We start from the raw sequence: 16282 nt of genomic DNA, 5'->3' as shown, positions 1-16282 counted from the left end.
CTGAAAATGACATCATTTCCATGCCCTCCTGTCTCTCTTCTTACTTTTAGGGGAAAAAAGACATGCTAAAAAGGTTGAAATATCATTTCCATAATCTTATATATGCAGCTGCTTTTGAAGATCAATATAGTTTACTAATGATGGCTATGATATTTTTAGAAAGGGATTTGCTAGGGACTCTCGTACAAGGCATTTCGCGGCAGGCTGTTGCAAGAGAGAGCAGTCACACGGGCCCTCCTTTCAGCAGATTGTCATATTAATTTAAATTCATCTGAGGTGGCTGCTCTCTCATGCTACAACCAGCTGCGAAATGTCTTTGTGCAAGTCAGATAGACCAGATACAAAAGGTCAAATCAAACGTAGAATCTCCCAAAAAGGTCCCCAATCGGCGTAAGTCCGGCATATGGGCACTGAAAAGGTCCCAGTTGGCATAAGTCCGGCATATGGGCACTGAAACTTCAGATTAGACAATGCCACTCTTGGACTAAAACCTGGGAAAGTGTGACTTCGGATTAGACAATGCGACACTTCTACAGCTTAGTGCGATGGATAACTTCCTTGCTTGGGAGCATTGACTGGACGGAAGAGACCAAAACAAGAGTTTTTTTATGTTGTGTAAACCTGTATTGTCCAGTATTTACTGTACAGCTGACACCATAAGATGATCCAAATCGTCCATATGACCGTAAATAAGGTTGTGCCCCAAAAATCATTTCCATAGGGTGGAAATATCAACTACAAAGGAAAATGCTATTTTGACTCTGCTTGGTACATGCAATACAGGCCGGCTTGTGAGATAAGCCTCCAGTAAGAAGTGTTACAAGCAACTAAATGATAGATGAGCAGACTGATATAGTTCAGTGATCCAAACCATTTCTGCACTCGTGTACCAAATTTCTCACCTGTTAAACCATCCCCTTTCATTGTAGAGGTTTTTCCAGTGTTTTAAAATGCGAATGGAGCCCAAAATACGGCCAAATGATATTCAAGTTGACATGGCGTCAAAAAGAGTTGTACTTGACTGGGTAGGACAAAACATTAAAATCAGATAAGAACTGATACAAGTTAAAGGGGAATCGACTTAGGCAAATTCTGAAAGAGTGGGTTTGGGAACGACTTTGGTGCATGGCCATTCCAGAGCAAGACTCAGTGATTAAACTGTGTGGAGTATTTAACCACACATTTTCCAATGAATAATGATGCATCCAACATACTAACAACTGAACTATAGCTAGAGCAATTCAGCATTTCTGTTCTAGCCAGAAAACATACAAGAAAGGCCTATTACTTGATGATTCAGATCAGACATCCAATGGACCCTGAATGGCCATTATGGCTTTCATGAATTGGCCCCCCCACCTTTACAGATTGTTACCTGAGCAAAAATTCCAGTTGATATACTCTTTATATAATCATATTGTTATACAACAGTCTATTCCATGGATTACTTAGTTTTAGTTACCAACTCTGAGAAAGGATTGAATTCTCCAGGGTGAAGAAGCTTAATCATTAGCCTGTATTTCCTACGACAACCAAAATAATTACTACATCCCACATTATGTGCACTCAAATAAGACATTAGCAGTACCTTACAGACATGAAAAACTGCAAGTTATCTTAAAATAAAAACCAGAGTAAGGATAATGAAATCTCATACTGGGATGACTCCAACGCAATGACTGTCATGCACTGTTAGGGGAGTCTGAATGATATAAAACACGCAACAGCATGGTTTATACAGATCCACTCCTCAGTGCCTCCTCTGCAGATGGGCAATACATGTTAGTCATCCAATACAGGCTTAAAGTGGAAAATAGTCAATCTAGAAACAAACTCTCCAATATTTTAGATAGCTTGTTTCAAGAAATGAGTCAGTTATTCTTTAGCATTTTTTCTTTTCTTTGTTTTTTTTGGGGGAGGGGATGGTACAGTTATTCTTTAGCTTTACTGGGCATAAACTCTACCCAGTAGTTTATATCATATCCAATTCATTCCACTTGACAATGCAGTCATGTGTTTGCATGTGAAACAATGTCAGTTACAGATTATTTGGCAATTACATATGTCAAGATATCTTTATTGATGCAAAAGTGTGTCATCAATTTTTTAAGACTAAAACATCAATATAACTTGGCCTTTTTCTATTGCTAGGGACCATCGCAGAAGGCATTTCGCGGGCTGGCTGTTGCATGAGAAAGCAGCCACATAGGCTCCCTTTTCAACAGATTTTGCCTTATTCATTAACTCATATGAGGTGGCTGCTCTCTCATGCAACAGCCGGCCCGCGAAATGCCTTCTGCGATGGTCCCTAGCAAATCCCTATATATATATATATATATATATATATATAGAGAGAGAGAGAGAGAGAGAGAGAGAGAGAGAGAGAACGGTTCCTACACATATGTGTAGATAAGTTATCTACACACTAGCTTAAAATACAGTGGGGGCCACATTATTTGGGTGATCCAAACCATTCATTTTTAAGGCCCTCACATAGATAGGGTGTCCACAAAAAATCAGATCCATAGGATCATCCTAACCATTCGAATTGTGGAGGCAAAAAATGGACTAATTTGTGAAGGTTTAAAGACATCCATTTTACCTCCACAAATCGTAGGGTTGGGATGATCCTATGGATCTGATTTTTTGTAGACACCCTATCTATGTGAGGGCCTTTAAAATGGATGGCTTGGATCACCCAAACAATGTGGGCCCCCACTGTATTTTAAGCTAGTGTGTAGAGAACTCTCTACACATGTGTAGGAACCGTTTTCTCATATATATATATATATATATATATATGCGTGTGTGTGTGTAGAGAGAGAGAGAGAGAGAGAGAGAGAGAGAGAGAGAGAGATGTTTCTGTACTCGAGTGCATAAAGCTTATATGCAATCGAGCGCCAAAAACACGTGGGGCCCACATTTTTAGGGATGATCCAAAGCATTCATTTGAAAGGCCCTTACATAGATAGGGTGTGTACCAAAAATCAAATCCATAGGATCATCCTTTGGGTGTCCATTTGTGTAGGTTAAAATGGACAGATATTGTTTCTCCACAAATCTGCCATTTTTTCCCTCCACAAATGGAAGGGTTTGGATGATCCAATGGAGCTGATTTTTTCTCGACACCCTATCTATGTAAGGGCCTTTCAAATGAATGCTTTAGATCATCACAAAAATGTGGGCCCCATGTGTTTTTGAAGCTCGAGTGCATATAAGCTTATATGCGCTCGCGGCTGGTATGTCGCATGTCAGAGCATCTCATGAATGGAGACAAAAGCTGCTGTCATATATATGGAGAGAGAGAGAGAGAGAGAGAGAGAGAGAGAGAGAGAGAGAGAGAGAGAGAGAGAGTAGCTACTCCGTCGGCTTAAGATACAGTGGGCCCATTGTTTGGGTGATCCAAACCATTCATTTGATAGGCCCTAACATAGATAGGGTGTGCCCAAAAAATCAGCTCCATTGGATCATCCCAACCCTTCAAACTGTGGAGGCAAAAATGGACAGATTTGTGAAGGTTTATACATGCCCATTTTTGCCTCCACAAATTTTAGTGTTGGGATGATCCTATGGAGCTGATTTTTTGGGCACACCCTATCTATGTGAGGGCCCATCAAATGAATGGTTTGTATCACCCAAACAATGTGGGCCGCCACTGTATTTTAAGCCGACGGAGTAGTTAAGTTAGCTACTCGATCGAGTAGCACTACACACACACACATATTATGAGTATCTGAGCTCGAGCTCAGAAACACTCTACTCATATGTGTGTGTGTGTGTGTATTAATGATAGTAAGTATTGTGTGATGCAACAAGGTAGTGAAATGCACAATAATTGCAGTACAAAAAAGTTGTGAAATGCACTATTTACTGCAACAAGTTTGGATATGTACCATGATTTTGTAATAAAGTAACATGTCACAGAGGAATGATTCAGTTCAATATGATGAAAATTCAGAATAGAAATGGGCGACATGGATGTGATATGCTTCCTTAAACCTGACATACCTTGCGCTTAATATTCTTTTTCCCGCCCCTGCTAGTATTTTTGTAGCCGGTTATGTCCTCGCTGCCATTTTCTTCTAATGGTAACATTTTAATCTCATCAAAGAAGCCATCCGCCAAGCCAAGCAATCTGTACAACCATTATAAATGAATGCAGGATAAATCATAGCAATCCCACAATATACGAATCATACAAAAACATATGAAGTGTATTAGCATTCAACTACTATCAGATGATGATGAAAAGTGAATAGCAAGTTGCACTGCACTGTTACTGATTGGTCATCGGTTTGTGCTACACATCAGCATGGTTTTAAATTTTGGAAATCCAAAATTTCGGACTGAAATTTTGAATTTCGGCAGGGACCGAAATTTAAAACTGAAACCGAAATTTTTAATTTTGGCTGAAATTATAAGATTGCCACCGAAACTGAAATTGCCACTCGTTTTTGGTTGAGGCCGAAACCGAAACTGAAATTCCAAATCTTGGACATCAGCAACTACAGGACCTCAAAAGTCAAAAAATAAGAGAACCACCAAGATTCTTCCACCTACCCTACTAGTCACACATAACAAATTTAATCGCAGTAGAATGAAATATGAACCATGTGGACTTTAAGGGGCTTCACATTGTGCCTGCAAGCAATACTTTAATGTAGGCCTTGAGGTGTCCCATTGGGGAGTCTGACACGGAAACAACGGAATCTGAGGCTCTTCATTTTGATCTCTACTTTACCCTACTGTGCCATGGGTTCTTTGTATGCATAAAAGGAAATTCGCTCCATAACATCAATTTCGGAAAATTCTCAGTCAGAATATTGTAGGGGTTCCAACCATACTTTAATTAGCTTCTCCTACTCCTATCCTTTGTGGTTGTCATTAGTGTATTATCCTTAATTACCACTTTCACCATTTTATTGAAGTTATATTTTTATGGTGACCATAATGATGGTGAAGATTATGACCAAGGTTTTAAATTTCGGTCTAAATTCAGTTTAAAAAAAACAAATTTCAAAGTTGTGCCGAAATTTTGGGAAAAAATTTAAAAAATTACAATATCCTGAAATTTGGGACTCTGGCCAAAATTTCGGTTTCATGTGGTTTCGGTTTCAGCCAAAACCGAAATTTCGGTATTTCGGCCAAAATTTAAAGCCGTGATTATGACAACAATATATACCCGTTTCTTGACTTCCTCAAATGTTTCTCTTTCTTTTTGTCCGTCTTCGACATCGGAGCACGAGTGAAGAGCTCTTCTTCTTGACGTGCACGCTCTTCCATCTTTTGCCTATACCTGCGGAGCTCTTTACTTTCGGATCCAATTATTTCTCTCACCTGTAAATAACTTCCAGTTAATAAAGGATGAATAAGAGGAGAATTTATATGATGGGTGGCCGTGAAAACACGTGAAGTCTCAAAAAGTAGGTACGGCCCACTTTTTTTTATGATCCAAACCGTTCATCCGTTTGGGCACAACGTAAATAGGTTGTGCCCCAAAAATCATTTCCATTGGATGATCCTAACCCTCCGATCTGAACTGATCTGAATATGGAGATTTCCAAAAACCATTTATGGAATCTTCTACAGATCGGAGGGTTAGGATCATCCTATGGAAATGATTTTTGGGGCACAACCTATCTACGTTGTGCCCAAACAGATGAACGGTTTGGATCATAAAAAAAAAGTGGGTCGTACCTGTTTTCCGAGAGTTCACGTGTTTTCACGGCCACCCATCATATAAATTCTCTGCATAAGAGCAGCAGCTCATGGCAGCAGCACAAGAAAAATCCTATCAAGAACAAACCTCTTCAGGTCTCCCTTCAATGTCATCCATAAGTTCTTTCACATAAGCACTTTGTTTAGCTTGCCTCAATGTCTCTTTCTCCTTTCTTAGAGCCAATTTTTCCTGTTTTGACATTTTGTCCTCATCCATAGTGGTGGGGGCAAACCTAGGGGGGCGGTATACACCATCATCATCCTACGTTCCAACAATAGAAAGTTAGGGAAGCTTTTAACTATGTGATAAACTAGCAACTATGTGACCTCATTTAAAAAAAAGGTTACTCCGATCACCTGACCAGCCTGATCCAATTTGCTGGCAAGCATTTCTGGATTTGGCTTATATCTCAATAGGTCCTCTGTGTCACGAGAGGCACTGGCTTCCTTTTCATAAGAATCAACTTTCTCCGATGCATTGCCAGCAACCCTTGTCAGCTTCTGAACTTGGTATTGAAGTTTCTTGTCAATTGGACGAATCTGTTAGATAGAAAATTTTCAAACCAGTATGAACATTTTTTTTTTTTTTGAATAGTGAAACATTCATATTATAGGAAAGTGGACCGAGATGGACAAAAACAGAGTGATAAGAGAACAAAATAAGAAAGAAACAAGAAGAAAGACCCTGAAAAAAGAAGATACAAACATCAAGGAGGGAGAAAATCATAAAGCTCCAAGACCTCTTTAGATACCCCCTCCCTAGCTAACCTATCGGCTACATCGTTAGCTGATCTTTTTATATGGCATAAAGAAGGGGGCCATCGCCCACATGATCTTGAATTTTGTCAAAGAATTTAACAAACCTCCACGGAAAGGTGTGTGCGCCACAGTAAGAACAGAAATTCTGAGTACAGAAACAGATCATACAAATGAGAAAAAAATACAAACCTTCTCTAGAAACAATCTTAACTCTACAAGACTCCGTACGACAGGGTGCCCCTGAACAGAGAACCCTTTCGCCTTATGGAGCAGATAGTAAACAATCGACTGGCAATAGCTTAGTAGTAGCAAATGCTTTGCCTCAAGATAGCTTATCCCATCCACTGTTGGAAAATGGTTTGCTTTCACCTAATCAGAAAATAAAAAAGTGGATAAACAATCATCCAATGAAAATATTAATTGACGGGCAATTTACAGAACACCATTTACCTTAGCAGTTAAAGCTTGCACTTTACTGCTCACTACATCCAATCCTTCCCTCATCTCTTTCAATAAAGCAACTAATTGAGGAGCTTCTCTGAAATCCACAACAAGAATAAAGTAATAACTATATACGTATTTCAAAACCCAAAACAGAAAATCAGACCCATATTACTGAACATTCCATTTTAGTAAAGACGAAGACATAACTCAGCTTCCAAATTTTAAATAGCATGAAAACACTAATCATACAGAAATGGAGTAAAAGCTTCTGGCCGAATATTGAAATAACTAGAACTTTATAGTAGAAAAATGATGTGATCTAGTATTAGAATTATTTGTCTCATGAGCAGATTTAGTTGTTTTTATTTTATTTAGGTTCTTATATATAGGTTCTTATACACATCAAACTTGACCCACTTTAATTGTTTATTACCTATGGTGCACTACCCTAAACCTAGGCCCAAGCTCACTTAAATATCATTATAACTTTATTGGTCCTCTACCATGGACCATCACTTAAACACCCTAACCCCTTATTTCTTATTGGACAACCCAATGGACCACCGCTTAAGTCCCTTAAACCACTTCTCCTATCATCGTTTGCCAACCTCATGGCCCACCACTTAAGACCCTTACCCACCCGCCTATATAAACTCCTAAAATCGTTACCTAAACCTAATTTTGTGAAATCAAGAATGATAACCCCCTCCCCTATTCCTCTTCATCCTCCATCCATCTCATCTCCTCTTCTCTTTTCTCTCTCCTTTCCCTCCCTTCTGTCCTCTTCTCCTCCTCTCATCTCACCCTTACAGCTAGGGATTGCAGTCACCCCATCTCTTCCCTTTCTCTCTCTTTTCTTCCTCACCCATCATCAATTGGGTTTATAAGCAGCCATTTTTTACCCATTTCTTCCCCCTTTCTTCCCTCTCGTGATCTTGCTTGTCCTATCTTTTTCCTCTCACTTGCCCTGGCTGTAATCAGCTCGTCATTCCCTCAATCTAGCATTCTGTCTTTCTCCCCCGGAAATTACTTGCAACGGATGATCAATGCACGAAGCCCGGCACTCCATCCCAGCCTAGAATTTCTTTGAAAACCCTTGCTAATTTTAATTGTTTATGTTATGTTTGTGCTGATTTGCGAATGCATGATGCTGTTTTTATTAAATTAGAACCCATACTATGCTCCTAAATTCCCAAAAAGTAACCTATGAACCCTAGTTTTTTTTTTTTTTTTGGGTATTAGAATGAGCTTAGAGCTTAGATCCCTTGTAGGGACCATTCAGTTAAAGCCACCTAGGCGTTCAATAATATGACGATGGAGTCTTCCTCGGACGTAGCCTTAGGTAGTTCCTGACCACGTGTTAGTAATGTGACTGATTGAGTCCCCCGTAGTGATATGCTTTAGATTGTTCACCTAGCACCCTCCATTTGTTTGGTAAAATTTTTGTTAACTAGGTTCATTGATTTTTGTTTTCTATGGGTCATCATATAGTAGTAGAGTTTCTTAGCATTGTCTTAGATCTTGGAGTCTGCTTCAAATTAGTTACGTGCAGTTTCCTATTCTTAAGTTAGTCCATTTCTTAGCACATCTCTATTGTCTGTCTGTAGGGTTGCCCTGCACGTCACAAATCATAGCTTTTCAACCCATTACCAACCAAACCCATGCTCCAAGCCAAGAACAAGGTTGAGGTCAACCTCGAGGAACCTGGCAAAACCTCACTCAGGCTACATTGGACCAGCACTCAAACATGTTAGCAGAGGGTAGAGTTGCCCTAAACCGCATTAACAAACATCTTGGGCTAGAGGCTCCCAAGAATTTCGCAACCCTAGGAATACACGCCTAGCCTACCCACCTACGCAAGGCGAGGCAAGGTGAAAGGGCATTGACTGAAGCCCCACTAGTTCAGCTATTAGAGATCCTATGGTCAATTGTTTGAATCCCACTCTTTCTCATAAGAGTTGTGCCACCAGAGCACCTGTAAGTGGACGAACATGGGACATGAACTTCTAAGACCCAAGCCACACAGTATTACCTTCAAACGTTCCAAGTGTGGTGAATCGGTCACAAATTGTTCCATAGTCTACGTAGGAGTTTCGTTCCTCAAATTAATCTAGCAGAAACAGTGGCTGTTGAGAATCTGACTGACCTTGAAGGAGAAAATAATCCTCATGATAAAAGTGCTCCATGTAAGGGCACACATGAGCAATCTCATGAGGGCGAGCACAATAAAATCACACTTGATGGAGATCATGTTGGCACAATTTGTGTGACCCTGCATATGGGAAGTCAGTCCATTAATAGATTTGGGTCCATCATTACATCTTTTGCTCAGAACAGCTAGGAGAGTCGAGTTCATCATTGTCATGGTCGTTAGGGTCTCCGAGATGTCTCATTTTATGACAATTTGTGTATCTAGGGTATTCTTGAGTCATTTCAGAAGAATTTCATGAACCCAAAACGGGGCTTATATTTCAATTCGATAGCACATACTACTCCCGATCAGATGAACAGACATAAGGATCAATCGCAGTTTAGGGTATTTGTTGAAAAGCTCAGTCGACGAAGGACATCATTGATCCACTAGTTTAGTCATTAGAGATCCCATGGCCAGTCTATTGAACCCCACTCTTACTCATAAGAACACCTGCACAAGATCACCAATAGGTGAGATCAGTGTTTAAAAACGTGGTTGCAGTGCGGAACGCGGCACGACGTGGTCGAGTACCCGGTTGACGCGACAGAGTACTTGGTTGCGTCTGTCATAATTCGGGAGAGTCAAAAGGATTTTTTATTGACTCTGTAGGGCAAAACGCGGAACGCGGCCAAGATAAAAGGGAGTCGACTCAGGGGAGACAACGCGGATGTGGGGGAGTTTTAAAACTATGGGTGAGATGCACGGATTTTGACCTTCTGAGACCAAAACCACTCAATACTACCTCCAAATATTACAAATGTGATAAGCCGAGTCATGAATAGTATGACTGTCTACGTAGGACATTTGATCTTTAAATCAAGGAAGCAGGATTCGTACCCAGAGTTGGGGATTCGCAAATCCCCGAATCGCGAATCCGAACCGTGATTCGATTCGAATCCCCGATTCTGGGGAACCCCGATTCCCAATTTTGGGAATCCCGATTCCCAATTTTGGGAATCCCGATTCCCAATTTTGGGAAACCCCGATTCCCACTTTATAGGAACCCCGATTCCCCGGCGATTCCCTGCGAATCCCAACTCCCCACGACTCTCGGCGAATCCCCGGCGATTCCCCGACGAATCCCCAACGAATCCCCGACGAATCCCCGTCGACTCTCTGGCAAACCCACGATTCCCGCTTCCCACCATCCCAGGAGCCTTCGAATCCCGAATCGAATCCCGCTTTCGATTCCCGCCTTGGCAACCTTGCTTTAAATTAACCTAGCAAAACTAGTAGTTGATGGGAATTGAACTGACCTTGAAGGAGGAAATGGTCCCCATTATGAAAGTGCTCCAAATGAGGGGAGGGATGGGCAATCTTTGGCGGATGAACACGATGAAACCGTACTTGGATGAGAATCATGTGGAAATAGTTTGTGTGACCTAGCGCATGACAAGTCAGTTTGTTAAAAATCAAACTCTACACACTATCATGTAAACCCTTTTAGTCTCGAATGCTAGGAGATTTGAGTGTTTTTATTGTTGATAGGTCTCCAAGGTGTTTCATTTCATGTTGATTTATGTAATGAGGTTCTCCGATGTTTCTCGTTCCACAGAATTTTATGGAGCAAAATAGGAGTAATCCTTCAATTTGATATCATATACTACTCCTGATCAGATGGACAAACATAAATGATGAATCACAGCTTAGGGCAGTTGTTAAAATGTTTAGCTGGCGAGGAACATCATAATGAATCATAGCAGAGTTTACATACTATAATTCCATTACATGTTCCTTTGAGACCATTTTTGGCCATCCCATTCCACACCTCCTATATTGTACGCCTATGTTATGTCCTGGGAAAAACTGTTGAGGCTGACACGCTTGTCCACTACATCTGGGAGGTACATCAAGAGGTGTTACAGAGCTTGAGACCAAGTATTGAGATGAATTAGGTAGCCCTAATCAGCATTAGAGAGATCACTTCTATACCATGAGGGTTCTAGTGACTACATTCTTTCGATGTGATCAGGTCGTGAATGGAGCCACTCATCATAAACACCTTAGAGAGCTCGCCATCATCGCTTTGTCATCTTTTGGAGTTTACGACATGGGCGTTTGGACAATAGAGATCCACCTGGGAAATTTAAAACCATGCCTGCAGCAGATGATCAAGGCATGAAGCCTATCACACCATGCCATCCTAGAATTTCTTTGAAAACACTTGTTGAGTTTGATTAATTATGTTATGCTTATGCTGATTTGCGAATGCATGTTGCTGTTTTTATTGAATTAGAATTCATATTATGCTCCTAAATTCCCAAAAAGTAACATGTGAACCCAAGGTTTGCGCGCACACAAAAAAAAAATCAAAACCCAAAATAGGAAACTAAACCCATATATTCAAATTTCAAAATGTTCCATTTAGGTACGCAAACAATCCAGCTTTAACAGTTAAAAGAGCATTTCAAACACCAAAACTTCAGAAATAGACTAAGATTCACGTCAAAAAAAAATTGAAATAACTAGAAATTAAAGCAAGAATTAGATAAAAGGAAAGTCTTTCAAAAACTGAAACAGAAATCAGAGCCCTACATCAAACAATCCATTAAAATAAGTAAATGACAGAATCTAACTTCCTGAAGTTAAAAGAGCATTCAAAGCACCAACACAACAGAACTACAATATAAATTAGTCGAATGAAAAACTACAATTAGAATAAAATCTAGATAGGAATATTCAAAACCTGAAAGAGTAAATCAGACCCATAGCCTTAAACAATCATTTGAGAAGGGAAAAACAGAATTCAGCTTGCAGATATCTCTCGAACCACCAATATTCTAGATTTCTAATTGAAAATGCAAATTGTGGTCGGATAATAAAATCTTACTTTGTTAGCAATTCATCGTGGTTGGAACAATTGAAATTCTTTTCCATGCCTTCTTAATGAGCAAAACCAGTACTGCAGGGCACATCAAATGGAGAAACATAAGAAGAAGTGGTGCATAATCTCATTATTTCCCATCTTTAAACCAAAATCATTAGCTTTTCAAGTGCATAGTAAATAAGTTGGAATTTCTATTTAGAAATGGGGTTAAAAGAAACCCACACTGTCCAGAAAATATCCAACATCATACGGATGCTAGGAAAAGGGAGGAAGTAGTGAAATATGGGCTATTCGAAATGAGTGCTAACTGGAGAGAAGCAAGGATGGGGAGAAAACGGCTGGAGGATTGGCAGTGTCTCCACTGGCAATACCAGAATTTCAGCTGGCGGAAAAAAAGATGCAGAATCTGCAAAAAAAGCTATAGTAAAAAGCAGGGGGGGGGGGGGGGGGGGGTCTGCTCTCCTTGCAAGTATCTCAACTTCAAGTGGCGGGATAATTGTCGTTGGTGTCGACAGAGTAGGAACCATTCCAAATGGGTATCCCGTTCTAGGCCTTTACCCTGTCTGGAGGTGGGCTGTGACGAGGGCGATCGATGGCTTGACACTAGTACAATCTCCTCTCATGGGGTCGGAGGGATTTCGATATTGTCCATTTCGGGTAGGGAACTGGAAGTACGAATGGATACCTTAAAATACTGCCAGATAGGGAAGAAAAAAAAATCTTAATGGATCGGCAGAGGACCTTTGGTTATGGGCACAAAATTTTTGGGACATTCCATCTTTACAATGCCCTTGTATTTAGGCGGAAGATGAATTCCTTTTTACGTTTGAATCAGAACTGCAGGCCTCTAGGATCCTCACTAAAGGTCCTAAAGCATTGGGGTCCCAGTTGCGCTCTCTTGCACCATAGAATAGGGAATTCCTTCAAGGCGAGGAAGCCCTTTGGGTAAACTTTTACGGTATCCCATTACATGCTTGGGCCATATCAACGGTTAAGGCTATAGGGAGTATTTTTGGTAGGGTCCTGGAAACAAAGATTGAAGGAAATCATCAGCACTGTATGAGCTTCGTCTCAGCCAAAATTCTAGCGCCCCGAAGGAATTTTTCAGGTTCCTTTGTTAAGATTAGGATTTTGAACCAGATTTATACCATAGGGATCGAAATCCCCGGAAAAAATGATCGTTCACCCAATTTTGAGCCCTCTAGCTCATTGGATTTGCGGTTGCCTGAAACCCCTTCGGATCCTACCGGCTTGGGCAACTCAGTTTCGGTTCCGGTTGGTGATCCAACGAATTCTCAGAGTTGGCTTTCCGGTGCTCCCTCGGACCCCGGCTTGATTTCAAATTTCAAATCTAACCAACCAAATCTCCCTGGCGCTTTGTCCAAGGTTGGACCTGAGAAAGGTGTGATGGGACCTCGGATCATGCGAAAATCTAGCCTGACAACGGTGGAGCATGAACCAAAGGACCAACCTGCCCCTACGCGGAAAGTTGTGTGGCTAGAAGATAAAAAAGCTGGCAACTTTTCAAGAGTAAGGAACACCTATTCTGGCGAGAGCCATCTTGGTTTAAAACTTAAGGCTAGGTTGGTAAAATCAATTGAAAGGCCGATAAGCATCTTGGAGAAATCATCCAGAACCACCTCAGTAGGGGTAAGGGACAAATTTTCCCACTTGCATTCAGTAGGTTTTGCTTTGGGATAAGCCACCGGGCGTTTTCTTCAATCTCTAGATGATACTGACTTTTTAGGTATCGGAGTCCCCTTTATTACTTACAGTAGACGTGAGGATTTAGAGATCAAACCGTACTGCTAAAGTTATTTTTAGATATTTTCATTAAAGTTTGGACTTTGGGGAGTGGGCCACATTAACTTTTAGTGCTAAAAGAATCTTATCTCCTTGTCGAGGAGTGGGACGCTGTAAGGCTTTGGATTTGGAATTAGGGCATCACCAGTACAGTACTTTGAAGAGAAGTAACAAGGCCAAAGGAGTACTCGGTTTTTGGTCGATTCTTCCTCTTGCTTTGGGTAATCAAACCAACAACCAGGAATGGATAATCAAGACAACACATGAGGTTCTTTCTCTGGTTCAGGAGGGCAAAGCAGACGGCTATTTACGGAGATTATAATTTTAGAAAATATCCTCATGAGAATAAACTCGATGACTTATGATGAGGAGAGGGCCTTCATTATTGACCCGACCCACAAAGAAATGACGGGAGAATTTCTTCGGATGCAGTGGAAATTTTTTAAACAAGACGCCCAGGACTGCCTCTTCACTTTGTACAAGCGAGGTCAAAGATACCCACACGCCGTTACTTAAACACCCTTTCTTCAAACTACTTTTAGCTGAAAAAAGGGCCGAGAGGAGAATGAATTGGTAAGCTAATAAGGTGGTAGGCATCCGGCTAGTGGAAGAAAGGATCGTTGAAAGAAAATACCATGGTCGCCTGGATCGGATTCCGGAGGAACTTCTCATCAAAATGCCAGATTTCCAAATCAGCACATCTTGGCGGAGTTGGAGAAGTACTCGACATAGGTGAGCCGTTTCAAGATGAGACACCACTGCAGTTTCTTAGGGGCAAATTGTTAGAACTAGGCTATTGAGTATGGAAAATACTACTTATCTTCTATTGAGTTGTTCAAGAATCTAAGTAGTGAATGAACTTCTTTCTTAATTCTTCATTTTAGTTCTGGCCAAAATCCTCCAATTCAACCCTAATCAATATGAAGACAAGCCATAAATTAAAATGTACAGAACTAGGACTACTAGAAGAGTCCTAGAAAAAAACAAAAAAAAATCACATCATAGGACTCCCAAGAAGAATCCTTGATAAAAAAAAATATATAGTTACAAGCAATGGAGATGCGAGAGGGTTCTGAAAGAAGAGACGCGATAGTTTTGAGAGGGATAACGTTTTTCGTTACCTTTTTTAAGGGTTTCTGAAGCTAGAAAAAACCAAGGGCACTGAAAAAACTTTGTGTGAGTTGTAATGGCCTAAGAAGCATGGGTACGGGTACGGGGTGCGGGTACGACACGACACGGGTACGCGGGTACGTGATTTTCAAAAAAACCCGGGTGCGGGTTCGTTTGGGTACGCTGAATATAATAATATTTTTTATTATTTTATTTTCAAAGTTTCAATTCTACTCCAGATTTTGTCTGCCAAACAAACAGCAAGGCCTAAACAATTAAAGTAAAAATTACCCACAATCTCAAACAAACAAAGCCTAAACAAACATCTACTGATTTTTTCCTATTCATTTAATTTATCTGAGGTGCATGTTCTCTCCAGAGAAAATGAGCCCCGAAATGGTTTTTTGCAAAATTGCCTAGCAAATCCCAATCGGATTTCAAAATCTGAAACGAACAGGGCCTTAAATGCTTAAACTCTAGATGGCTGGCACAATGGCACCTTAGATAAATTAAATGAATAGCACAAAACCTGTAATTTTGAGATTGTGGCAACTGATTATGAGCCTCAAACCTATTATCAGACTCAAATTAGATTTGGGGAACACAATCAGTTGGCATAATCTCAAGAAAAAAAATGAGAGAGAAAGAAAGAGAGCAGGAGAGAGAGAGAGAGAGAGCAAGAGAGAGAGAGAGATTGCAGTATCATTTCAAGAGAAATTATATGGTGTAAGGGCTTACAACAATAAGGCCTTTTGTACGGTGGAAGTACCACCCTTGTCTTTTGATCCAACAACAGCTACTCAAAAAGCTCAAAAAATGAGCTGCTGTTGGATCAAAACGGTACTTCTACCATTTTGTTGTAAGCCCTTACACCATATAAAATCCCTCATTTCAAAAAAAAAATAAAGAGAAAGAGAGCAGTAGAGAGAGAAAGAGAGCAGTAGAGAGGGAGGGAGAGAGCAGTAGAGAAATACCTTTGAGAGAAAGGGAGGGAGGGCCGGAGAGCCGGAGAGAGCCGCGGCCGGAAAGCCGGAGAGAGCCGCGGCCGGAGAGCCGGAGAGAGCCGCGGCCGGAAAATCCGTCCGGAGAGGGAGTCGCACAGAGAGAAGGGGAAAGAGCAGCGTTAGGGTTTTCTTTCTTCGTTTAATTTTTATCCACACAACCCATTAATATATTCTGTAACATAACACCCCCCCTCTTTTACTTCAACACCCCCCAACTAATTATTTTTTTTAAAACATTTGGTGCGTGTTGGGTGTGCACCCCGAACGTACCCAATACGCACCCGAAACTCAAATTTCGTTTTTTTTTAAAACCCATCTTTGGGTGCGTACTTGGGACGTACCCGTACCGGATACGCACCCGACACGGGTACGAGGGCTTTTTAGGGGTACCCGTGCTTCCTTGGTTATGGCCTTATAGGCAGA

At 40.8% G+C, this 16282-nt stretch overlaps 1 protein-coding gene across 3 annotated transcripts; it reads right to left on the bottom strand.

Moving 5' to 3' along the window:
- Window positions 1-1376: 1376 nt before the first annotated feature.
- On the bottom strand, window positions 1377-16000 carry LOC143876151 (Sas10/Utp3/C1D family). Of its 3 annotated transcripts, none has more exons than XM_077377832.1 (10): window positions 15909-16000; window positions 15830-15868; window positions 11946-12017; window positions 6928-7015; window positions 6667-6846; window positions 6076-6258; window positions 5807-5980; window positions 5183-5337; window positions 4009-4135; window positions 1377-1762 (listed from the first exon to the last, which is right to left on the bottom strand). In XM_077377832.1, exons 3-10 carry the CDS (start codon window positions 11990-11992, stop codon window positions 1751-1753), a joined length of 966 nt encoding a protein of 321 aa, XP_077233947.1. In that variant the 5' UTR covers window positions 11993-12017; window positions 15830-15868; window positions 15909-16000; the 3' UTR covers window positions 1377-1750. The 3 variants fall into 3 exon arrangements, with proteins under 3 accessions (XP_077233947.1, XP_077233949.1, XP_077233946.1); XM_077377834.1 differs by lacking the exon at window positions 15909-16000 and adding an exon at window positions 14380-14656 and having other exon boundaries at window positions 15830-15865; XM_077377831.1 differs by lacking the exon at window positions 15909-16000 and having other exon boundaries at window positions 15830-15881.
- Between the last annotated feature and the right edge of the window lie 282 nt (window positions 16001-16282).

The sequence above is a fragment of the Tasmannia lanceolata genome, unplaced genomic scaffold, assembly GCF_043159265.1.
Source record: "Tasmannia lanceolata isolate RefF3 unplaced genomic scaffold, GAP_Taslan_0.1 ptg000004l, whole genome shotgun sequence".
NCBI classification, from domain to species: domain Eukaryota; kingdom Viridiplantae; phylum Streptophyta; class Magnoliopsida; order Canellales; family Winteraceae; genus Tasmannia; species Tasmannia lanceolata.
The sequence above is the reverse complement of the archived record's forward strand: the minus strand, read 5'-3'. Positions and strand labels throughout refer to the sequence as shown.

Excerpts from the sequence above, each read along its gene's own strand:
- LOC143876151 (XM_077377832.1), bottom strand. The coding sequence starts at position 11,992 with ATGGAAAAGAATTTCAATTGTTCCAACCACGATGAATTGCTAACAAA. Across the intron at positions 6,259-6,666 it reads TAAGATTGTTTCTAGAGAAG|ATTCGTCCAATTGACAAGAA; the intron begins GTTTGTATTTTT and ends TCTATCTAACAG. Across the intron at positions 5,338-5,806 it reads TTGAAGGGAGACCTGAAGAG|GTGAGAGAAATAATTGGATC; the intron begins GTTTGTTCTTGA and ends AGTTATTTACAG.